General features: G+C 40.4%; 1 protein-coding gene across 2 annotated transcripts in view; it reads left to right on the forward strand.

Moving 5' to 3' along the window:
• Positions 1–24,931, forward strand: part of wnk4b (WNK lysine deficient protein kinase 4b) — a 90,346-nt gene that overhangs the window by 58,222 nt on the left and 7,193 nt on the right. For both annotated transcript variants that reach the window (XM_017700566.2, XM_017700567.2), the window contains 11 exons: positions 183–591; positions 2,806–3,008; positions 3,935–4,008; positions 8,529–8,664; positions 8,950–9,066; positions 12,391–12,564; positions 15,565–15,619; positions 15,785–15,913; positions 16,138–16,266; positions 21,711–22,630; positions 23,722–23,815. In XM_017700566.2, coding sequence (XP_017556055.1) covers positions 183–591; positions 2,806–3,008; positions 3,935–4,008; positions 8,529–8,664; positions 8,950–9,066; positions 12,391–12,564; positions 15,565–15,619; positions 15,785–15,913; positions 16,138–16,266; positions 21,711–22,630; positions 23,722–23,815 — 2,440 coding nt within the window. The remainder of the gene's footprint in view (positions 1–182; positions 592–2,805; positions 3,009–3,934; positions 4,009–8,528; positions 8,665–8,949; positions 9,067–12,390; positions 12,565–15,564; positions 15,620–15,784; positions 15,914–16,137; positions 16,267–21,710; positions 22,631–23,721; positions 23,816–24,931) is intronic.

Here is a 24,931-nt window from a genome sequence, read left to right on the forward strand (position 1 = left end):
AAAGTCACAGATCAACAGGATATCAGCTGAGAGTCTCTGAAAGCTCAAAGATTATTGCGTCTAAAGCAAAAGACACTTGTAATCTGAATCTGTGATTCCACAACCCCAGTCGTCTGTATTCATAGCTTAAAGATCCATTGTTTGTGATAGCCATTAAATAATTCTCTCTTTCTCTCACTCAGGTGGTGCTTGGCTTTGTCTGCGATGCTGACTACAAACTGGTGGCCAAAGCCATCCGTGACCGTGTCACTGCCATCAAACGCCAGCGAGAGAAACTCCGACGGCTGGCTGAGGAGCAGCAGAGGAGACAGAAGGAGGAGGTGATTGAGGAGGAACCCGAGCCCGTACCCGAGACAGAACCTCCTGCCCCCAATCCACCACCTCTGGAGCCCCAGCCCTCACCCCAGATCCCTGTATCCACTTCAGCCCAAACACCTCCCACCGTGACTGTCTCTGGCCCAGTACCGTCTACAACAAATAGTTCTATGGACTCTGGAATTAACGCCAGCTTCACCACAGAGCCGGAGGACCCAGAAGCAGAGCAGCAGCAGCACTACAACATCCGCCATGCCAGCTACTCCTCAGCTACGTGTAAGTTTGTGCGATGCACATTTGAAATCAAAGGTCATATTTAATGTGGCTAACAACAAATGAAAGCTAACATTATAGTAAATGACATTAAACTGCAATGCTAGCAACTCTTTGGCCACATGTAAGCGTGTGGAGGTCATTTCGTTTCAAGCCTCCCTGTCAGGACCACTGGGTTATAAAAAAAAACAGTGAATAGGTTAATTTTTTGATTAAACATAGAAACAGTACATGGTCAGATGTGTACATATACACATACACACTTACAAATAAATATGCATGGTTCAATAGTTTTATTATCTGTACCAGTTGTATTTATTTGGTTTATATCTTCCTAAAATCCTATGTAGTGATAAGAGCTGCAAAATAGCCTTATGCATTACATTTGCCTTTGTATATGTGCAATAATATTTAATGTGGCAAACAGTGAATGAAAGCCTAAATCATGCTAACTGACAACACAAATAGCTTTCATAGCTAAATGATGCTGCTTGCTTAATCTGTCCCTTTACCATCCGGCTTTCCAGCTACTTTTCAGACACATGTAAGTGCACATTAAAGGGCAGGGCTCAAGCAATAATAAGCTAACATGACACTAGCCAACAACACTACCTTGCACTTTTTTGTAAGCCGCATTTGAGTATTTGCTAAAGCTGCCCCCTTAATTACTGAATCAATCAATCAACCAGTCTAATCAGTCTTTTGGATAATGAGTCATTCAGTCATTCTGCAATGTAACCAGCTGACACAAGCTCAAACGTTTTGCAGTAGTGTGTTTAAGTTTATACTGCAGTGATGGCATGAATGAATGAAACCCTAATACTAAACTTAAATTCAAGTTAAAGCCTAATCCTAACCCTCATTTGTTTTTGACTGAGAGTGTTTGTTTAATCTGAAAGGACCATTTAAAATAAAGTGCCACTGTCAATTACAGTTATTTATATGACAGTTAAGCTTCAGCTAAAATTTCATGATCATGACAGGCCTAAACGTGCATCTTGCAAATCACTGTTGTGGAGCTGGTGATATATTCCATGTATATGACCTAGTGATCTATAAATTGTCAAGCTCTGAATTGTAATGCCTGTTTTCACTGCACAGCTTGCAGCTTGTGTTTAACAAGCTCCATAATTACAGCATACATGGTGTAACAAGAGGCAGGCTTACTGTACATATGTCATTTAAGCAAACAAATTCAGTTAATGCTTCACAATTAAGAAAGCTTTGTTCAAGTTCAAGAGGCTTTATTGTCATTTCACCTATATACAAGTACTTGGTGAAATGAAACAATATTCCTCCAGGACCTTTGGGGCAACACAGGACCACAAGTGCTAAATATGCACAGTGCAGACAGTACAGTGCAATAAATAAATGCGAAAAAAAAAACTAGCAATACAAAACAGAACACAGAGGAATCCGAAGGCACAAACCAAAGAAGTGGCTGTGACCGAATAATGTGCCCTTTTTTACGGAGAGCTCGAACACATTCTGGGTGATCAGCCCAGCTGTCAACCACTGGAACTTTATAAACACTTCTGTGATGCTGGAGAAGACAAAACTGAAACCTATGAAAACGACTGGTGTTCGCTGGCCATCATGGTTGTTTACCTCTGGACTAGCTACGTGAAGCATTGTTTTTTGCACATCCAGGTTGGTTTAGGAGTGTGATCTCTTCAGACTAAAGTCGCAAACAGGTCATATTTAAAAGATAATGTGAACAGCAAAACAAAAAATCGGATTTGGTATGAAAATCAGTTTTGGGCCACTTTTAACTGCTGTGTAAACATAGCCTAAGGTAGCAACCAGAACAGCAAGGAAAAGTGTTTGGTTAAATATGCTTTTATACAAGACATGTTGAGAAGGGAGAATCCATTCTGACAGAGTCATTTTTAGTCCAAGCCTAGGCTTAATTTGTGCCTGGAAAACCCAGTAAGTGTAAATCTGTGCTGAATTCCTCTCTTTCACTCTGTCCAAAGTTCCTTACGTGGTTCTGGTCTGTGACACTAGTTGTGAAGTTGGGCTTTCCTCTCATAGGCTGCTTAAACCCTGTCATTCTGTTTGCTTGTGTTGGCCTGCCTCTGGGTCCATTTGTTGTGGTTACTCTCAAGCCTTGCTAATCTGTGCTTGACATCTCTGTTCATTTCAGTACACCATTAGCATTAGCAGCTAATACATCACTGTCTCCTGTTTGTTGTTCAATCCTGATTGTCATGGCAGCGGACGGTGAGACAGACGGCTACCTCAGCTCCTCTGGACTTCAAGATGCATCAGAAGGCCCCTCCCCCATGATAAGCTCCACCTCCTCACCCACAGCAGTAGCCAGTGAGACAGCACAAATCGAAGTCCCAGCTGCTGAAACTGCACCTACAGAAGCTCTATCTGTTCAGACTATACCAGTCCCAGCCCTCCGCTTCCCCTCGGTTAGTAGCCACTTTATAAGCAGTGCTTGGGCCTTGGGTCCCATCAGTGTGTTTGATAATATAAATATTGTAATATGAGTTTATTGTCAGTAATATCAGTAGTCGAAAAAGCCCTTAGCAGGGATGTGAGTGTACTTTTATGTGACAGGTTAACTGGCGCCACATTTGTTGATTGATTTTAGATGAATTAGTTTTACTGTGTGTTCTCAAATGTTTATATGACCTAGAATTAGAATCAATGTTAAGTGCTTTATTGTAAAAACGCATCACAGTACTTACAGTACTGAGTGTTATCTGCTGAATGCTCACATAATTCCTGCATTTTATTAACTGGTGCTCAGGTGAGGAAAGATTCCTAAAGCTTTCCTCTAAACACCTGCTAACCCTAACCCTAACCAGTATGTATACTGTATAGTATAGTGTCACACAATTGAAGAAAAATGTAGTATTTTTTTGCATTATTATTTTTAGTTTTATTGTATATCTTGAAAACCTTGCCTCATCTAAACACAGAAATACTCTAGAGCAATGATTGGTCAGAGGAGGCAGAGAGCACACACTAAAACCATTGTACTTAGGTAGGGAGCTAATTTGCATATTTTAACATTCATTGATACCATCACTGCAAAGAAAAATATCACAATAACAATTAATACTAGTTTATTAACTAAACCTTGTATATGCTCTTTCTCTCCTTCTGTTGCTGTTTTTCTCTATTTATTTCTCTCTATCTCTCTTTCTTTCTGTTCCCTTTTCTCTCTTGATGTTTCTTCCCTCTACCTCTGTCTCTCTCTTTCATCCCATCTCTCTCATCTTCTGTTTCGCTGTCTGTCTCTCTCTCTTCCCATTCTTTGTCTGTCTTACTGTTTCTTTCTCACTCCTTCTCCATTTTCTTACTGTTTTTCTTTACCATTTTTCTCCTGCAGAGCATTGCTGTGTCCCAAAATACTGAGCGAGTCCAATCTAGTGGTGCCAGTGGTTTCTCTTCTCCGGTCGACAGGTAACCATAGCAACTCACCTTTATCAGTGTACATTTGTGGTTCCATTCATAACGGTACTGTCCACTGCAGTTACACAGTCCAAGGTTGTTAGAATAGTAATAGGATATAATTCCTGTTAGTAAAAATGTTCTGCAGTCTTTAAATCCTTTTAATGTGAAAGATAACTGCAGATGCTCATTATACTACCTGTGGTGATTCTAAGAATGAGATTAGACTGCCGCCCCCACCCACACAAAGGACCAAGGACTGTTCTCCACCTCACTTAATGGACTAAGATGAAAGTGGGACTCATCATTTTGTATTTATATGTATGCTTGTTTTACATTATATGAAAACTATTTAACATCAGCATTTGCCAAGAAGAGATTTGCACTCAAAGCTGTTAGGGACCAGTGGCTTACTCACCTGCTGACCATTCTGCTTTAGATACACATGCTAGATGGCATGAATAATGTTCCACTTCACTGTTCTTCCGCTCCTGGATGACTCATACTTACACGCACACACACATAGACACAATGGTGAGTACATTATTGTAAGGCTGACTGATCTCAGTAGTTTTTTGCCTGTGCAGTAATCAGATGTGAATAGGAGGAGATCACTCTATAAGACAGGTGTGAAATGAGGTAGATGCTGGTCTAGTGTCAACGTCTTGTGCTTGTTTCATTCTGGGAACTATAGGCTCTCACAATGACCAGCACTGGTGTAAAATACATTCCGGTTCCGGTGCTCCGTAGAATGGCCAACCTGGTGAGAGCTCTGGGTAAACTCTACAGTTTTTCTGTGTTTTATTGTGCCGTTTCTTTGTTTTTGCACATACTGCTTTTGGGATCATTCAGTATGATCGACAAACTATTTTGAGCATCCGATCATCGCTCAAGACAGACTTTAACACAAACACACACGGCTGCCCCTTCGCGACTTCTCTGCCTCTTTCCTTACCAACACACATGCTGGAGCACGAGGAAGCACAAGGGGGCAGACGTGCCAGGATACTATGCAGGACAGGGAAAAGGTGCTTCAACCCTCCATTTCCAAGTATTCTGCTCACAAATGTTCAGTTGCTGGAGAAAAAAATAGACGAGCTGAACGCACAGATCAGTTTTCAACACGACATCGAGAACTGCTGCATTTTAGTGCTCACAGAGACGTGGCTATCCGCGGCAATATCAAACAACAGCATCACATCGGCCAGCTTCTCTATCTACTGCCAGGACAGAACTCTGAACTCTGGTAAGGGCAGAGGCGGCAGGGTATGTGTTATGGTGAACTCTCAATGGCGAAAAGATGTAGCGGTTCTTGCCAGTCATTGCTCTCCAGACATTGAACTCATAACAGTCAAAGTTCGACCTTTTCTTTTGCCTAGGGCCTTTAGCTCAGTCGTTCTCACTATAGTCTACATCTCACCTCAGGCAGATAAGTCATGTGTATTAGTGGTTTTGTATGAGACCATCAATGGACTTGAGAACGTTCACCCTAAGGCTGCTTTTATTGTGGTTGGGGATTTTAACAGGGTAAACTTGAAGAAGGTTCTGCCCAAATACTACCAACACATTAAATTTTCCACCCGAGGAGAACAGACTCTTGACCACTGCTATACCGCAATCAGGGACAGTTACAAACCCCTCCCCCACCCTTCCTTTAGCAAAGCTGATCACACCTCTTCTCCTGCCCACATATAAATTCTTAAATTCTTCTCCTGCCCAGATACAAACAAAGACTTAAACAGGCAAAACCAGTTCTCAGATCAGTCTATCAGTGGAGTGAAGAGGCCATCTCACACTTCAGGACAGCTTTAAATCCACAGACTGGAAGATGATCCATGATGCACCTGGCACAGACATCAGTGACTACACTGACTCCATCACAAGCTACATCAGTAAATGCACTGAAGACATTGTACCAAAAATCAATTATCAGATCATTTCTCAACCAGAAAAAAATGGTGACCATCAGGCTGGCCAAAAGGAGCTACAGGGACAGAATGGATTCCAATTATCTTGGCTCTGATCTCAGATGGTGGCCTGCGCACCATCACTGACTACAAAGAAGGTGTGATCTGTGATAGGGACTCTTCCTCCTCACTTGCAGATGAACTCAATGCTCATTATGCTCGTTTTGAGGCAACTAACACCTCACCTGCTGAGAAACTCCCAGTAGATGAGGAGAGCTGTGCTCTAGCCATTCCCCTGTCTGAGGTGGTGAGATCCTTCAGGGCAGTTAACCCACGCAAGGCACTCGGTCCTGATGGCATCCACAGCCGTGTAATTAAAGCATGTGCCAACCAGCTGGCTGAGGTTTTCACTGATGTCTTTAACCTCTCCTTAAGACTGTCAGTGATTCCCAAGTGCTTTAAGCAAACCACAATTGTTCCAGTCCCCAAGAAATCGTCTGTCACCTGCCTGAATGACTACCACCCTGTTGCACTGACATCTACAGTTATGAAGTACTTTGAGCGGTTGGTCAAAGCTCACATCTTCTCAACACTTCCAGCCACCATGGACCCTCATCAATTTGCAGACAGCGCCAACAGATCCACAGATGACACCATTTCACTAACAATACACACTGCTCTCACACACCTGGACAGAAAGAACACATATGTAAGAATGCTGTTCATAGATTACAGCTCAGCATTCAACACAATCATCCCTGCCAAACTCATTCCTAAGCTCACAGACTTGGGTTTGAACTCTCATCTGTGCAACTGGATACTGGTCTTCCTGACAAGCAGACCCCAAGTGGTGAAAGTTGGGAACAGCCTCTCTACCACACTGACTCTGAGCACAGGGGCTCCCCAGGGATGTGTGCTCAGGCCCCTCCTGCACTCCCTGTATACATATGACTGTGTAACCAAACAAACGTCTAACATCATCTTCAAGTTTGCTGATGACACTACCTTCCTAGGCCTCATCACTGATGGAGATGAAATGTCCTACAGAGACGAGGTCAGTGCTCTGTCAGAGGGGTGCCATGACAACAATCTCTGTCTCAACATCAGCAAAACAAAAGAGATGATGGTGGACTACAGGAAGAGGCAGAGGGGTGGTCACTGTCCCCTGTTCATCAATGGAGCTGAAGTGGAGAGAGTCAGCAGTCTGAAGTTCCTCAGTGTACACCTCACTAATGACCTCACCTGATCCCTCCACACCAACACTATTGTGAGATCTGGCTGTCAGTGTCTCTTCTTCCTGCGTAGGCTCAGGAAGTTTGGTCTGCCTCCTCAGAACCTCACCAACTTCTACAGATGCACCATGGAGAGCATCCTCACAGGCTGCATCACTGTCTGGTACAGTAACTGCACTGCCTGTGACCGCAAGACCCTTAAACGACTGGTGAGGCAGAAGACATCATAGGCAACAAACTACCAGCCTTACAGGATGTTTACTAGTCCCACTGCCCGAAGATCAAAAAGATCCGGTCAGACAGCGTCACTCAGCACACTGCCTGTTCACCATCCTGCCATCAGGCAGGAGATTTCGCAGCATCCATGCTAGAACAACCCGGTAAATGAACAATTTCTACCCACAGGCTGTCAGGCTTCTGAACAAGCTGTGAAGCTGTGGGTCCATCCCCAACTACCATTTTCAGTCAGTCACTCTGTCAGTATTATTGTTATATCACACCATAACACCTTAACACTAAGTCACTTTAAAGAAAAATAATTTCTCTATATTTTGTGTACATTTAATTAATTTAAATTTGTTTTTTATATTTTACTTTTACTTATTTACTTTCTGTAGAGTGATTCCCCGAGCCTCACCATAAGCATTTCAATGCATAAATGTCCTGACATGTTGTGCAAATGACAAATAAACTTGAAACTTAAAGGAGATACAATTTTACTCTTTTTCACAGTTTAGCACAGGGTCTTGTGCTCTTTGAAAAACCTGTGGGAGATTTAAAAAAGAGCACATTAATTCAGTTTCTGAGTGTGTCCTTTTAATAATTCTGTCATAAGTAGGTGTTTTATGGGTGTCCTTTATGTGTGCTAATGACAACTGCTCTAGCCAGCTCAATGGAAGGAAATTTCTAAAGGCTTAAATTTGTTTGTAGCCTTAATTTTCACCTTGAGAGTGTGTTGGCAATGCAGGATTTCTCGGCTGACAGATTCAAATAAATGTCACAATATAAAACTAATGTTTTTAGATAAATGTATAAAATGAATTCCATATTCTAGTCCTGTTTTATATTCACAGCTTTCCAATACACAAGAAGCTGAAAACTGTAAAAAATAAAATAAAAATTGTGTCAAGAATTATGAATAAGCTGTAGATGACTATTATTGTACTGTATTGTATATTGTATCACATTGTGTAGTGTAGAATTGTATATTTTTAATATTGTATATGAAGTAACACAAAACATTAATATAAAAGTAATTCTGAACTATTGAATGGAAAGTTTTCAGTTTTGTGTATTGCAGTGTGCTTTCAGCTGATATCACATCACAGTTTTCCCCCCTTTCTGATTGATTGTGCAGTTGGCCCTGATCACATGATCTATTCTCTACTAACAGTTATGCCTCTGATGTTACATCTGGCTTGAGTGATGGTAATGAGGGTCTATCAGAAATGAGCCCCAAAGGTCCCAACAAACGCACAGGAAGTAAATTGCTGAGGAAAAGAGCTCGCTCCCGACTCCGAATCACAGGGGTATGGAATCAGTTGTGTTGTTTAAATTATCTATTAAATTTTCTATGTAGCTCATTTCTTTCTACTCTTTTAACTTCCAATGTATACGTGTCAGAAGGAACATAAACAAAAAAATGAAGTGCTTCAGCTCTATTTTATTCCCTTTAAAACACCCTTTAAATAGATTGACTATGGTTTTCTGTTAATGAGAATTAAGTATAAAAGCTCTCAATCATAAGATCACAAACATGAGTATATTACAATAAAATGCGCTGTCTCACTGTCCCTTATTGTCTTGTTTCGAAGCTGTCAGACAAAGTGGACAGGGTGGTGGAGTGTCAGCTTCAAACACACAACAGTAAGATGGTGACATTCAAATTCGATCTTGATGGTGACAACCCAGAGGACATTGCTGCGGTCATGGTGAGCATCCCAGAACTAAACACACTTATACAATAATGCACTACTGCTGATAACCAAGGCTGATTGGCTGGTCAATTATAACTTCAACTTTAGTTGTTCGAACTAAGAATCTCTTATAGGTGAAGTAGGACTGCCTGAGACACTGTCTATTCCATTAGATGGTGAAATTGATATACCATGATACTGCTATACATGAATATTCATATGTATATGTTGAGCAGTGAGTATTATATACATTCTATAGAACCCATAAATTAGCTACATCCTTGTTGCAAAAAAAATATATAATACCATTTTGAGCTCAAAGTATCCAGAACCTGACAATTAACTTCAACGTATGCCACTGGCTGTTTCAGGTTGTTTTAAAACAACCTTTGAGTTTGAAACTCCATGAACTCCATTAAAACCTGCCAAGTTTCCTTTCTGGAAATGTGCTTCCTATCTGATGGACATTTACAATACTGTGCAAGGTTCACTTTGGTTTATTTTAAAAACAGGCAACAAAACAAAACAGTCTTTTCAAAACAAGCTACAGTTGTATGCAAACCTTTGAACACCCCTAGTCAAATTAAATGTTTTGTTGTTTTTCTAAGTGAGATAAATTAGCACATTCTGTACAAACAAACTTAAAATATGACATTTGTAACCTCTGTACATGTTTTATTTTCCAATATGTTCAATTCAGCAAATAAACAGTAAATTGAAATGTGCATTAAATGAAAATGAGCAGCAGCGTGTTCTCTGTAGAGGACGTGTTCACCTATTTCTACTTGGAAATGTCACGAAATATGTAGTTTGACCAGGTGCCTCCAAAACCTCTGTATTGGACTGTCTGTCATGTTTATAAGACTTTCTTTTAGCATGAATACCAGCATTCAGGAAATAAAGATTGATTAACTTTCTTAATACTAACTTATGTATCATCTGTTGTCATGATATATTAGGAAAGTTTATATGTTGAGTTGGATTAATATTGCCCAGCCCTAGTTGAACCTTGCTTTAATCAATAATTCAGCCAATTTAGTGAACATAATCTAGACTATTTAATCACAAGCAAAGGTAATTAAACTTGAAAAACACAAAGAGGCACCCACTAACACATTCAGTATATGTTTATTCATACTTTTGCTAGCCATAGCTGTATTCTTGGACTGATAACAGATTACACTGGAAAAGTCAGTCATGAGAAGTTTCACCTTCTGTGTTTCACTTTATGCTAATCTCTCCTAGATCAATCCACTCAGCAGTCTCTCAAAGGAAGCTTAAACTCACATTCAGCTGCCATTAGCGGAAAACTGATCTTTTTGTTAATGTCTGTCATCGTACTTCATATACCTGACACTTCGAACCCCAAACTTTAGCTTAGATACATGGCACAATGTAGACTTACTTGTCAGCCTGGGCATAGTGGTTAAATATTAAAGGATTTCTTCATCTATGTTGTTAATAAAAATAGAAGGGGGCAGTTAGTATTACACAGTAAAATATGGCTCAGATCAGCCAAAAAATTACCAGTGGTGATCATGTGGTTATAAGTAAATTACCTAGTTTTATTCAACCTAAAGAAATGCTTTGAATAAATTATTCTTTTCATGATTCTAATCTGAATAAAACTAGTTTGTTACTACATGAAGTCATTTTTTATGTTGATTAACAAGCCATTTTTCACAATGTAGGCTAATGCGATGGAGGCTGGTTTACTAGATTTTATTCCATGTTAGACACAATTAGCTTTTTAGGATGAAGCAGCAAAAATGGGCAGTCCCACTTCTGGGGCCACACCCACAAATGTGATTGAGCAAAATTGATTGTAAAAAAAATTAAAATAAAATAAACACAGCACATTGTGCTAGTGGAACCATGGTTGGCAGACAAAAACTTCTGATTGACAAACTAAAACTAATGCTGAGCTTTTTTTTTGCATTGTGCAAAAAATTTTTAATTCCATTTTAAGATCAAAGTGTCCAGAACCTGACAATTAACTTCAACGTGTGCCTTTGGCTGTTTTTGATGACACGTTGTGTTTTTCAGTTTCTCTCTCTCAGTCTCTCCTCATTCACAGAGAGAGGAACTTGGTTTTATTCATGTAAAATAACTGAATGAAACTTCATTTGTAACGTCTTTGGTTCCGCTCAGATAGCAAACCTTGCAAGCTAACATCAAATGTTAGTAAAACAAGGTAGTAAAGCAGTAGCAGTGTCTGCGCTCCAGGATCCGCTCGACACATTTGACGGTTGTGCTGTGCGGGTGTGGTTTCCACTTCATTTGTTAGCAGATCTGCCGTATGCTACTTTTGAGCAAAGTCAGCAAAGTTGCATCACATCATAACAAACCCTGTGTGGGAAATCATTGCAAACCACAGCAAAGAATGGTGAAATAGAAATGTACTTTCTGAATCCACAGGTCATTTGTCCTTAACTACAGCTGCAGCAGTTCCTAGTGACAGTTTTATTTACATCACATGTCAGGCTCCAGTCCTCGTGGGCCAAAACACTGCACACTGCCTCATTAAACACACCTGATTTAGCTCACTACCTAATTAGCAAGGCCTTCATAAACTGAACTCAGAGCATTAGATGAGGGTAAGCGCTAATCTCTGCAGCTCTTTAGCCCAAAAGGCCCCCAGTTTGACATACATGCTTTAAACTGTAGATAGCAACAATTTACATAGAAGTCAATATTAATGCCTTCAACACTATTTCTAAAGAAGTTTCTTCGCTCTCACTGCAATGCAAAAAGCAGCAAGACAGCACAGTTAAGCACACTTTTTTCAAAGTTACCAATGCAAATGAAGGCAGAATGAAGTTTTAGGTATCACTTTATAGATTGGTAATAAGTGGGTGATGACAGTGAAGTTATAGAACAAGTTATAGTAGAGCTTGTTACAATAATCTTACCAGATCATTACTTACTTATTACTAATCTTCTAATTAAATTGCTACCAAGTTTTGTTATCCTGAAGCAAGAGTCAACTCAGATGACCAGTTTACAGGCCTCTGAATCTCCCGGAGCTGCAGGCTGTTTCTGTTCATTCTGTAGCTGCATCTTATGACACATTTAAGAGTGTGCGCTTGGCCAGGGCCATGTGTTTGTGTGTGAGTGTATTCACATGTGCACCAGTTCCACAGTTCTGTTTGAGTAGGATTATAAGAGATTCTGATGTCACTTTCAACAAGTTTTAGAAGACTTACACCACTCAGTCTCTCCCCCATTAAACCCAACACACATTCTTATGGTTATAGCTCCTAGTAAACCAAACCAACATGCTGCTTTTGCTTTCATTTGGATGCCGTTATAATTTCCTCCCTACAATCCTCTGTTCAGGCAAACAATGAGTTCATCTTGCCAGCAGAGAAGGAGGGTTTTCTCCACCGTATGAGGGACATCATCCGCCGAGCTGAGGCCCTGATGAGGAGGGAGCCACTGGGGCCGCTGGAGTCCGGGGAGTCCACTTGCCTGCCCTACCTGAGCGGAGCTGGAACGCTATCAGCCTCCCAAGTAAGATACACTTGTGAACTGAGTCAACTAATCACACCCCTTTTTAACTGAAACGCCTGATTTTCAGTCAGGAAAATAACACATTTGACCCTTAAATGGAAGCTTGAATTTTGTTATATATGGTACTCCTCGATGTTTGAAATCACTTAGTCCATAGCCTTTTTGGGATTTTGGACTGAAATATTATAAAATGTATGTCAAAAGGCATTTTTATTTTAGTTTTATTTTTGGATACTAAATTTCTTTTTATTTACAGCTTCTTGTGAGGTGTAGAACTAGCATATTAATAATTGTGTACACTTCAGTTGGCTTTCTGTGTAAGTAATGTTATGTCTCTGTGTTGAGCTGCTAACGTGCAATGTGGGTGAAAGGGGAGAGAACCCCCTCCTGTAACAGCTGCTTGCATCTCTCTACCATTTACATTTACATTTATGGCATTTGGCTGACGCTCTTATCCAGAGCGACTTACAGTCTGATCATTTACACAGGTAGGCGAAGGTGGTGTTAGGAGTCTTGCCCAAGGACGCTTATTGGTATAGTGTAGGGTGTTTGCCCAGGTGGGGATTGAACCCCAGTCTACAGCATAGAAGGCAGAGGTGTTACCCACTACACTAACCAACCACAGAAGGCAACACAGAGATAAAATGAACAGAACAACTGCAGGTTTCTTCCTAACAAAATATTGTGTATGTCTGTGTAACACACACAGTACATACACATACATTGTGTAACACAATGAAAACTCTTCTATAAGAGGTTGACTTGCTTGTTCACCAACAAACATGAAAATTCAGTTCACATCCGATTCTGTAAATCAAGCACACTTTCATCAAAATAAACTCCATCCATGCTATTGAAGAAAAATAAGGCACTTTTCACCTGAGGGACCTCCTCCAAAACTTGAGGAAATTGCTTGTTATGGCTACTGTGAAAAGGCGATGAATAAGTAAATTAATAAAAAATATATGTGCAATGAATTACAGATTCTTAGTGGACCAAGAAGGCTACAGCTAATAGTTAGTCCTAGAAGGTTGAAAGGCCATAGTCAGCTCTTAATGTATGCAATAAAAATTGCATTGAAGATAGGATCATCTTGTGACACCAGTGATTTGCTCAGGTTGCTTGTCAACCTAATCGGAAAACTGGTGCAAGATTAAGTTAAGATGAAAACAAGTGCTGTGCTGGACTGTTAGGCTGTAATTGCTTTCACATGATGCTGTTTTTGGTGCAGCATGCGGTAAAAAAAAGTACAAACAACATGTACACAAATGACAAAACAAAACATTTCTCTAACATCTTATTTTCTCATGATTTAGTATAGTTTATAAATAGCCATTGATGAGAAAATGGTGCACTTCAACTCTCAGCAGTATAAAAGCACTATTGTATAAAGTCCTTAAGGGGGCTGTGCAAGCACTCTGGGTGTAGCGAGTGTTGTGTTCAAAATAGAATTTTCATGACCCTATATATTGCTCTGACCTTTATGAACCCAGTGCTGCTCTGAGTCATATTCTTACTATCCTTTCATCTACCAACCTTTCACTTTGCCAAGGAAATGAGAATCCTGCCTTATTGATTACTCCAAATGTTATGCTGAATGAAATTAAGATGGAATAGGTTCTTCTCTGCTTGAAGTTAGGGCTCTTAGACAGAACCTGTTTAAGTATAATAAAGACTTTGTGGATGTTGAGGCACATTGATGCTCCTTTCATCACCTTTACATCATGAAAAGGCATACTTTCACAGACAAATTGAATTTTTACTCACATTGTAGTTGCTTCTTAAAGGCAGTATGTTATAAGAATCCTTTTTTATTTGATGACCTATGTAAACCTGGGGTGTCTAGACCAATTTGCAATTCCACTTGTTTAATCAATGGGTTAGTCTTCAACTAAATTTTTGTTGGAATGAAAACCTGAAGCTTATATAAACAAAGGTAATGTTTCTGAAGGTACATTTCTCTCCGCAGTCCACAGTCAGTATTATGAAAACTGCAAAGTGAGAAAATAGCTAGTTTTAAATTCAGAACCATTATCCTACTGTGTTACATCTGCATACAGAGGAATTAAACATCTACATTTAGCCTATCCATACAGTGAAACACCCCTATACATGCACACTAGTGAACACACACACACTAGGGGACAGTGAGCACACTTGCCAAGAGAGTAACTAGGATGTTAGGTGCCTTGCTCAAAGGCACTTCAGTCACATACTGTCAGCTGAGGGGATTGAACCGGTGACCTTCCAGTCAGAAGGCTGGTTCTCTAACCTCCAGCGCACAACTGCCCCCTACTTATAATGCTTGTGATATCACAACCATGACCACATTTATATATGATCGCCCAGTCAGCCTACAGTGGTTTAGCTGCCCATTCAATTTTAAGTGATAAGGAGTGTTTTTACTGCAGATAGTCTGTAGTGGAGTTGCTAGAATGAAAGGAAGATGTTTAAATGTTGTCCGGTTCCTGGGTGTCAGAAAGAAAATGTGTCACTGCAGTCTCCCAAAGTTTCCAGACCTCTGACAGGAGCAACTGAAGTTTATTTTTGCCTGAAAATTTTTGTCTTGAGGCTGTTCAGTTTAAGATTTAGACTGCTTTTTGAATGAAGAACAATACTGGGTCAATCTGAAAGAAGGTCTTTCAGTAGTTTGTAGTTCAGTAGTACTTCTAAGTAGTTTTTCTAAGCTATATAAAGCGTAGAAGTCAACTGTTGGGGAAAAAAATAAAAGAAAATGTAGAAAACAGCCTCAATTAGCTGCTACTCCATTACAGCTTGTCATTAGTAAATACTTTCTGGACTATTAGAGAAGGATCACCGAATCTTCCAATTGTCATGCGGTTCATGTATAAACTCACTAAATGCTGTCTAGCATAAATGTCATATGTTGTTGTATACCAGATGGTAAAGAGAATATACCTTTGCTCCCTCTCTAGTATTATTTAAAATATGTGGTGTTTTAGGAAGCGGAAACAGTATGATGTCTGTTTTATTTTACAGCCCAACCTGCACACACAGGGACTGTCACGCACACACTCCTCCTCATCCCTACCAGGTAGCTCTCACTGTTATGTATATGAAATACACATACTTTCTATCTTTATATTTGTGGTAAAGGCTTTTTTTTAAATATCTCAAGTGCAGTTTTTCGCTAGTCTTCTTTAATGGCCAGTACATCAGAACTGATTGTCTGTGCATGTGTGCATGTTTCACTCTTCAGATTACACTGCAGCCAGTGTGGGTCAGGTGACCCAGGGTTCCTCTCCTGGAGTGAGCGGAGACTATTACCTTGATCCCGATGCAGCTGTTCCAGTGCGTCCACTCCGCTCGCAGTCTTTCCACACCTCAGGTACCTCAGATTCTCTTGCCTGCAATTTATCCATGGGGCCAGACGTGACCTCATTATGAGAATGCACATCTGAGAACAACTTGTTAAACTTGCTGGATGTTACGTCTGACCCTGTGAGATGACTCTTTAATGAAAATATAAATAAGCGTTATGTGTTTTTCTTGGTATTCATTGATATACATGTATGTTGATATTAATTAAAGGTATGTCTTGTTGTTGTACAGATTACACAGCAGCAAATCCAGGCCAGGTGCCCCGTGGCTCCTCTCCTGCATTTGGGGGAGATCTCTACCTCGACCCTGATGCAGGACCACCTGTCCGCCCACTTCGCTCTCAATCCTTCCACACCTCAGGTACCCTCAATTATGTGTCCACCCACCTAGTCGTCGTGGAAATTGTGGCAAAAAATATCATACCTAAAGATATTTTAACAGTACACTGTACATAATATTTAGTTTGCAACAGCAGTGCAATTAAAATATGCTCTCAAAAACTAGTAAAATGTTTTGTTCAACTTTCACATACTGAACATCAGTACATCCTGGGGCTGTCAAACATTTAAAATGATTAATTGCAATTAACCGCATTTGTCTTATTTTCTGGAATTGATATGGGTTGTCATCATTGGGATTTCGTACCATTTAGAAGCTATATTTGAATGAGGACTACAGTCGTGGATGGTTTGAGACAAACAAGTAAAATGTGGGGTGTTACTCAGTCAGTTGTGTTGACATGTTATTGACATGTCAGCTTTGACACTAGTACTACGTCCAACTAAGCAGGATCAATTGTGCTGTCTTGGACTAAAGGCACCAGACTCAAATGATAAAGCAAAAGCCTTTAGACAGTCAGCTTGAGAGCCTCCTCTTCACTTCTTCTTAATGCAGTTGTTTTCTTGAGGTGTTCTGGAAAGACTGATGACACTCATGATGTACTCGCAGATGCTGATTGCGGCTTCACCTGATATAACAGAATCATATCGTAATCATTCACCCCACCACCTACTCACCAATCCATGGATCAATTGAACCGTCCATTGGTCTGTCTATCTGTCTTTCTGTCTGGCTATCCAGCCATTCCTCAACTCATTCAAAAGAGCTGTTTTCTAGTCTCTGACCATTCATTTGTTGACTGATTATTTCATATACTACATTATGCAAATTAGATTTTTTTTTTCCTAAGCTTTTTATGATGACTTAAAGTGTGCCACACAAATGCTTCACAGTCTAAGACCTGTTTTTACCAGCACCACACTGTGCACTCAATTAAAAAAATACCAGCAAAAGTTCAGTTAGATTTTTTCCATGCAGTTACTTATCACCGACATGGTAACCTCAAAGAACTCTTTTCACTAATGCCTTTTACTGCAGCTGAGCTGGAGTTGCAAAGCTGATTTTTTGAGCCCTTTGAGTGCACCTGCTGTGCACATATAATCTGCAGTAAAATGCTAGGAAAATTAGCAGCAAGGCTAAGCTTGTTGGCTTGCCTGTTGTTTCTTTGATGAGAACAGAATGAACTGAGGTTTGGCGCAGGCGTCCAGGTGCTTCATTTACTAATGTGTAAAAGGTCTGATCCTCTTACTGTAGCTCTCTCTGTTACACTAGTTCACTACACAGTGGACTTTTCTGTTATTGGGGTAAAGAACAAGACGGACTTGTATAGAATTGTCAGCACGGCAGGGAAGATTTACAGAGGAAGTACACAGGCAGCTGTGAATCTCTTCTATAGGAGGCACGGAATTCTCATTAGGTCAGCAGGGAAATCACTCATGTTGGTTCAGTAAATGTATGTTAGCACTGGGGTTGAAAAAACAGAACCAAAACAGAACCACAGGACAAAATATACGGACAGGAGAGGAGAGGAATGTGAGCTACTTGGGCAGTCATATATATCATCAGTGTCTGAACAAAACAACAGAAGACAAAACATTTAATGGAAGTTAATAGTGAAAATATTTCCATCCATCCATTATCTTCTCCAAATGCTTATCTACCATGATAGTTGACTGCAAGAAAGCACGTTGTCCGTACAAGACAGTCTGGCCCCTTGCTACGATGCACAGAATTCAGCTTTTGCTTGCATTGTGTTATAAACTACGTTTGCACATAAAACTTATAATGATCTTGTTGTTTTTGTAATGTTATAAATGCTTATAAGAACTCAAAATGATTTAATTCAAACTTGAAATAATTGAATTTATGTGTTTGGTGTTTGTAGTTTTCATGTAGCCATTGTGAAGCAAAAGGAAATGGGCAATAAAATGTATCCATCCATCCATTTATCCATCCGTCTATCCATCTATCGTATCTTTCTTTAGGGCTTGAAGGTTCAGAGGTATCTCTCTCTCTCTTTCTCTCTCGCCCTCTCTCCATGTCCACAGTGGCCTCTGAAGCAGTGTGAATAAATCACTCGGTCATTTGACAGACAGTAGCAATGAAACTGATTCTTATTGAGCAGCATTCTAGCACTAATCCATTTTCTCCTTCTATGTGAGTTAGCCCCCAGGCTCCAGTGTCAGCCCCCTCACCCCCCAGCTCAAAAGGGCAGACATAGGCTGATCAAAACATTCTCCGTGTCCATGGAGACCACAGTATGACGCCAGTGCTGAAGCCTAGCGATAGTGACGCTGGTTGGGTTTGATGTGTTTGACACCTGGAGGTTTGAAGTGGAATCTGTTGATTTGATTACCACAGAGAACACAAACATACAGATGCATGCTGGGAGACGTGGCATTGCTGATGAGAGAACAGGCCTTTTCCAGTTTTCAAAAAAGCAAATGAACAGCGCTAGAAATGTTGTTTCCTTCTGCAGTCTGTGTATTTCTGGGCATTTTTCTTTTTCTTGGTACATAAATAACTGGGTGCTGCCTGTCAGAAGCTTGGGTACACCTAGCTATTCAGCTTGCGGTAACTTAACACATTAAAAAGAAACTGCTAAACTTAAGGAACAACTGACAAAACTGGGAATAATTGGGAATAATGCCATCGCCATATGTTTTATCCCCTCATTATTAAAGCAGCACTCAAAATTCTCAGGCGTTTAAACCACCCTTTGATATATTTTATATTTTTCAATATGTACTTTTTACAGTGAAAGAAAAATGGCCAGTAATACAAGTTCTGCATTGTTCAGCATCAAGAAAAAAGCTGAAAACATATTCAACAAAAGTTAGACAGAAACTATATATTTTTTCTTTTCTCAGTAATGGGTTCTTGACATCCTTTCAGACCCATAGTGTTAAGTTCTTCTCATGGTGGAATGATCTGAAGCAGGAGTGGAGCTTGAGTTTTAAGTGATACTTTTTTGATCCCACAACCAGGGAAATTCCACCTCTGCATTTAAGCCATCCGTGAAGTGAAACACCACATACACACTAGTGAACACACACACTAGGGGGCAGTGAGCACACACTTGCCCGGAGCGGTGGGCAGACCTATCCATGGCCCCCGGGGAGCAGTTGGGTTAGGTGTCTTGCTCAAGGACACCTCAGTCATGGACTGTCGGCCCTGGGGATCGAACTGGCAACCTTCCGGTCACAGGGCCAGATCCCTAACCTCTGCCCCATAACTGCCTTGCCTCTCCTCTCCTCTCTCTCAAAGATGAAAGCTTTTAGTGGTCTACCAGGTCTTCCATGGCTGTATATTTTAATAATTATTTAAAGAAAAAAGTTTTTTCACTTTTTTCCTTAACTCTCCCTTTCCTTATACAAGTGAATTACCTTAAATATAATCTCCATAGAAATATCTCCTGAAAATTGAATAGCTAATGTACTAAGTGGCTATTTTGATTGTAAATGTAATAAACAAAAGGTGGTTGTGCACAGTCCTGTTTCTGTCTCTGAGTGCTCTGCTTATGAAAGGCCTATTTGTGGCATACACTGTTCATAGAATGAAGAACAGGCACACACCGGATCTATCTCTGCCCCCCTCAGGCTTAAGGCCACTTCAGAATGTGTGACAGTGCTCTCAGTAGAAGCACACATCGTGTTCTTTAACTGTTACATGGTCATTAAATCACCCTGATCAGGCCAATCTCAGTTTAATAAAAGGCAAACTGCCTTTTCCAGGCTTTCATTTACATACTTCTTAACAATACTTAGAATTTGTCCAGATTTCCAGCTGTCCTGAAAAGTATCACAATATTCAAATGACTATATTCTGTAAAATACAGTGCATGTTTTTGTTTTTGTTCATTGCTGTTCACAGATAATTATACTTCGTACTGCAATTTCAGACGTATAATAAATATATTTTATGTAAACACTGTACAACATTTAATGACTGCATCATGTAACGTACAGAGTCTCAGTCAGTCAGAAAAGCATGAGCAAAAACTCATCTGGGGTTACACACTTCAGTGAGATGATAAACAACGCTGGTGCAAAATATTTTGTTCAGTTGTTTACGTATGCTGCATAGTCCCAGTTCATCTATGAGCCTTAAGGCATACATTACAAAATTATGAATACTGTTTTTTTTTTTTTTTTGTGATAAGAGGTCTTTGTTTTTCCTCTGAGTATTGTGATTCATACCTGGGGCATATTACTACATCTGCATGTTTTGCCACTATTCCGTGCATTTAAAATGTCTTTTTTTTTATATACATATATATTTTTTTTTTCACTTTTTGTCATGGACAGTTCTCATTCATTATGTACCTCTCCCCTACTGCTGTTCAGATGCCCTCTCTTAACAGCTTTCACTATTCTGGAGACCCAGTAACCTTTTTTAATACAACATATCTGGACAAAAACATGTATGCAAAGTTTTTCAGTGAGTTTTGCCCCAGCTCTGTCGGGCATTCACATTTTTACGGGTTGTGTGTTTTCGCATCTATAAGAACTCTTTGCAAATTGTTATTTTGATATTTGTCAGATTAAGTCTATAAGCATTGTCCTATCTCAGTAGCAAACTAGCAAAAATAGCAAGCAATAAAAAACATATGGCAGGGAAAAAAACCCTCTTTCTCAATGTTGTTGGTTGGCTATAAAGCTTCTGACAATGCCAATGAAAACAGGCGTTCACTAAAGACAGCTAGATTGGTAGATAGTTGGGCTAAGAGAAAGTGTGATCAAGATTATGGCACATTGTCTACTTTTGACGGTGGAAGGTATTTCACATGGAGCTTTTCAGTATGATTTTGCTTACATTGCGTTGATGCGTTGATCACTGTAATTTATACAGAGATCTCTTATTCTGCATTAAACTGTCATAAATATCCTTTTCAGATGTGCACTATATGTCCAAAAGGTTGTAGACACCTGCTCATCCAACATTTCTTCTGAAATCACAAGTATTGCTGTTCCCCTTCTACGGTAACCACCTCTACTCTTCTAGGAAGGCTTTACAATGGATGTTGGAACATTGCTGTGAGGATTTATCTATTCAGCCAAAAGAGCATTAGTGAGGTCAGGTACCGATGTTGGATCATTAGTTCTGGATAACAAATGGCACTACAACTCATCCTAAATGCATTCAATCATGCTTGATCACTCTAGAGAATGTAATTCCACTGCTCCACAGCCAGGCGCTCGGGGGATTTTTACCCCTCTAGGTGACGCTTGGCATTGAGCATGTTGAGCCTTGGGCTTATGTGCGACCACTTGAGATAGTCCAGTTCTTTCAGCAATACTTTTCTGTGGAGGTTATACAAAGTGGTGTATGCATACTTTTTTACATATAGTGTATGTCCAGAAAACTTATCCCATAGTTCTAGACATATGTTTGGCAAATTTATCCATGCATCACTTAGTACTATAGTCCACAAATTTATTCCAATCTCTCTGTTTCTGTTTCAGGCTCGTCCCAGCCCTACCGTCCACCTGCCTCTCAATATCCACAATATCCCAATCCAGACTCTCTGCCTGTTCTGCTTCCTAACCAGTTACCTGCCATGCCCCCTCAGTTCCCCAATCCACCATATATGCCAAACTCCCCCTACCCCTACCCATACCTTGTCAATACAACGCCCCTCAAAACCTCAATTAGCACTCCTCCACTCACCCGAAACCCCAGCAGTTCCAACCATGCCCCTTATCCCTCTCCTACTCCTCCAGCCCAGCAAGCAGGTGACATGGCTCCAACTGACAGTGGTCCTCTGACATCTCCTGCTGCCCACACTGTGCCTCCAAACGCTCCCACTCCAGGCATGTGGTCAGCTCAGCAACCTCTCTTGTCCCTGGCCAATGTGCTGTCACTGGCCATGAGTGTGGCGCAGTCCTTCATGCCTCCCACTTCCATGCCCAGCAATCTGCCCCAGGGGTACCTCCCCACAATGGCACATCAGCCAGGCTACGCACCCATGTTTGGCACCCAGCATCCAGCCATGGGGCAAAAGGAAGCTCCTTATAGCCAGGGAGGGCCTCTAGCAGGGCACTATGTGGATACATACCAGCATCGTGAAAGTAATACACAAGTTCCAGCCCCCAGGCTGGATCCACATGAGGATAGCCAAGGTCGAGCTGCAAACCTGAGCTCATCTGGTGGAATACAAGCAAGCATGCCACCTAGTGCTGCAGTGGTCAGAGGGTTACCCACAGAGGTCAAACAGCCTGTCCCGAGCAGCGCAAATCCAACTGCAGGATCCCGGATGAGCCCCCAATTGGAGGTCCGTGCAGGGCCCAAAGAGAAACATCAACAACAAACAGAAAGCTCTTTGCCCTATAGCTCCACCAACAGCTCTCCTGAGTCCTCCACTTCAGCCAGCCCACAGAATACAGTGAGTGCTGTAGAGCTTATACACAAATATATACACAACAGCCCATGTTGAAGAGAATACAAATAGCAGCCCTCAGAAAGCTTTCAACTGAGTACTTGTGAATGCTGCTTTTTATATGTACTTTCTCTCTTTCCAGGATCGTTATCAACAATTGTATTTCTGATCATTTCATATCTGGGGCATTACTACATCTGTGCATTTAGCACCAATCTATGCTTAATCTATGCGAAGTTGATTAGCTGTCAGTGATTTTAGACAAAAGTTGATGCATTGTTTACTGAAGAACAAAGACTCTTTATAATGCTCTGGAATGTTCATGTTATTAACATGGTCAATCTGACAGATTGCAATACACTAGAGGAAGTTTGGGGGGAGCTGACAAGGCTTGTGTTATTCTGTTGCAGGAAGATATAATTGTTATCTGGAGAGAATTTTAAATGCACTGCCTTGGGTTAATAGAGGGAAACAGAAAAAGTCACAATGGTTCATTTACTTTAATAATAGTTCAGATTAACAAATGAAGTACAGGGAAAAAAACATTAGCTAAAGTCTCAAATTAGCTCTGAAAACATGGCTCTTTGGTTGTTTTTGTTCCCTTCCAGTTTCTAACAGATTACAGCCACAGAGACATGTGTTACACTGACCCACAGAAACTGGAAGTCACCTTGACTTGACTTCCAGTTTCTACCAAATTGTTACCACAGTGAGGTGTAGTGGAATCTATCACAGAACAAAAGTGTGGACTGAGGGCTGGATTGGCAACATCTGCTTTACATTACAACACAAACAGTCACACTCAAACCCCAAGCATCGAGTCTAACGTTTACCCTTTCATGCTTCTCGGCCCGAACCTGTACTAAGCGGAGTATAAATAGTACAGAAAAGGACATACCGATGCAGGCACATCCTCAAACCTGTTCTGTACACTGACACACCCCAGCACACATGATCTCAGCTGTTTAGAGCATAGTACAGGTGTTGTCTGTTATTTCTGCTTCTGAAGCATGTTCTGTTGTTACAGCCTCTTTGTCTGTGTGTGTGTGTGTGTGTGTGTGTGTGTGTGTGTGTGTTCTCTACCCCACCTCCCTCAGGTGTCTGCAGCCGGCTTCAGAACCTCCTCCACTCTGAGTGTGTCTGAGGTTGCTACCAGCGCAGCCAAAGTGAGACTGTCCCCTATAACTGAAGGTAAGACCTGTCTCATATGTAATATATATAATATATAATAGTAATATGACCCATATGAATTTTTATACAAAATTAAGTACATAATATATACATCAGAGCACCACATCTCAAGTGAAATCAAACAAACTCTCATTTTGGTGCTTCTTCATTTGTGAGAGACATGATTTTACAAAACTCACTCACTCTGTAAAATATAGTCATATGCAAAAGTTTAGGCACATAGTTTTGTCATTAAATTCTTTTAAAAATGAAAAAGAACTTGAAAAAAATGAAGTCAGTTTTGAATGACTTCCCTGAAAATGAATGAAAACCAACACCAGTGGACATCCTGCTCAAACACAGGGCTATGCAAACACACGCATGCACATCCACACAAACACACACATATATACATTAGCAGCCAGTCTGTGCAGTCTTTTCACACAAACAGGGCTCATAGAGCACGGTTATCTCTGATGACCCAGCACTAATAAAAGCACAGATATGCAAACAGAAACACTTTTATATGCAAGCAGTCCAAGAGGTCTGTCATTGTCTGTCACCTACACAAACACACACATACATAGTCACATATAAACACAAGCACTTAGTAAAGTATAAAGCACACACACGCACACGAGCACTGAGTTCAGCCTTCATTTTAACTTCCTTACAGCATGTACCTGCTCTACCTGCTGTTTGCTTTAGCATGAGCCTTGGTTTATTATTATAGCTCACAGTCCCTTCTGGCACTGGCAGATAACCAGCCCTGATAACACTGTCACAAGAAAAACCTTTCATCTGCCTAAAAGAAGCTTTTAATCTCTTCACCAGTTCATAATATATTAATTCATGTCTAACAATATTAAACTGGGCAGTAGAAGATGGCACAAGCAAAATCTTAGGTAGCTATGAAAACCGTTTAAAACCATTTACTCTGGAAGTAAAAACACTACGTAACATTATAATGAATACAAATAAACATGAATGCAGTTCAACATCCTGACTGATGGATTTGTTACATTCCATCAGTATCACACCTGATTTAATTTAATGAAGAATTAATCAGATAAACTAGGTAATAGATGATAACTGTAAATGCTGTAAGTGTGTAGTTTATTTCTCTACTTGCATTCA

This window comes from Pygocentrus nattereri, chromosome 1 (assembly GCF_015220715.1).
Source record: "Pygocentrus nattereri isolate fPygNat1 chromosome 1, fPygNat1.pri, whole genome shotgun sequence".
Lineage (NCBI taxonomy): Eukaryota > Metazoa > Chordata > Actinopteri > Characiformes > Serrasalmidae > Pygocentrus > Pygocentrus nattereri.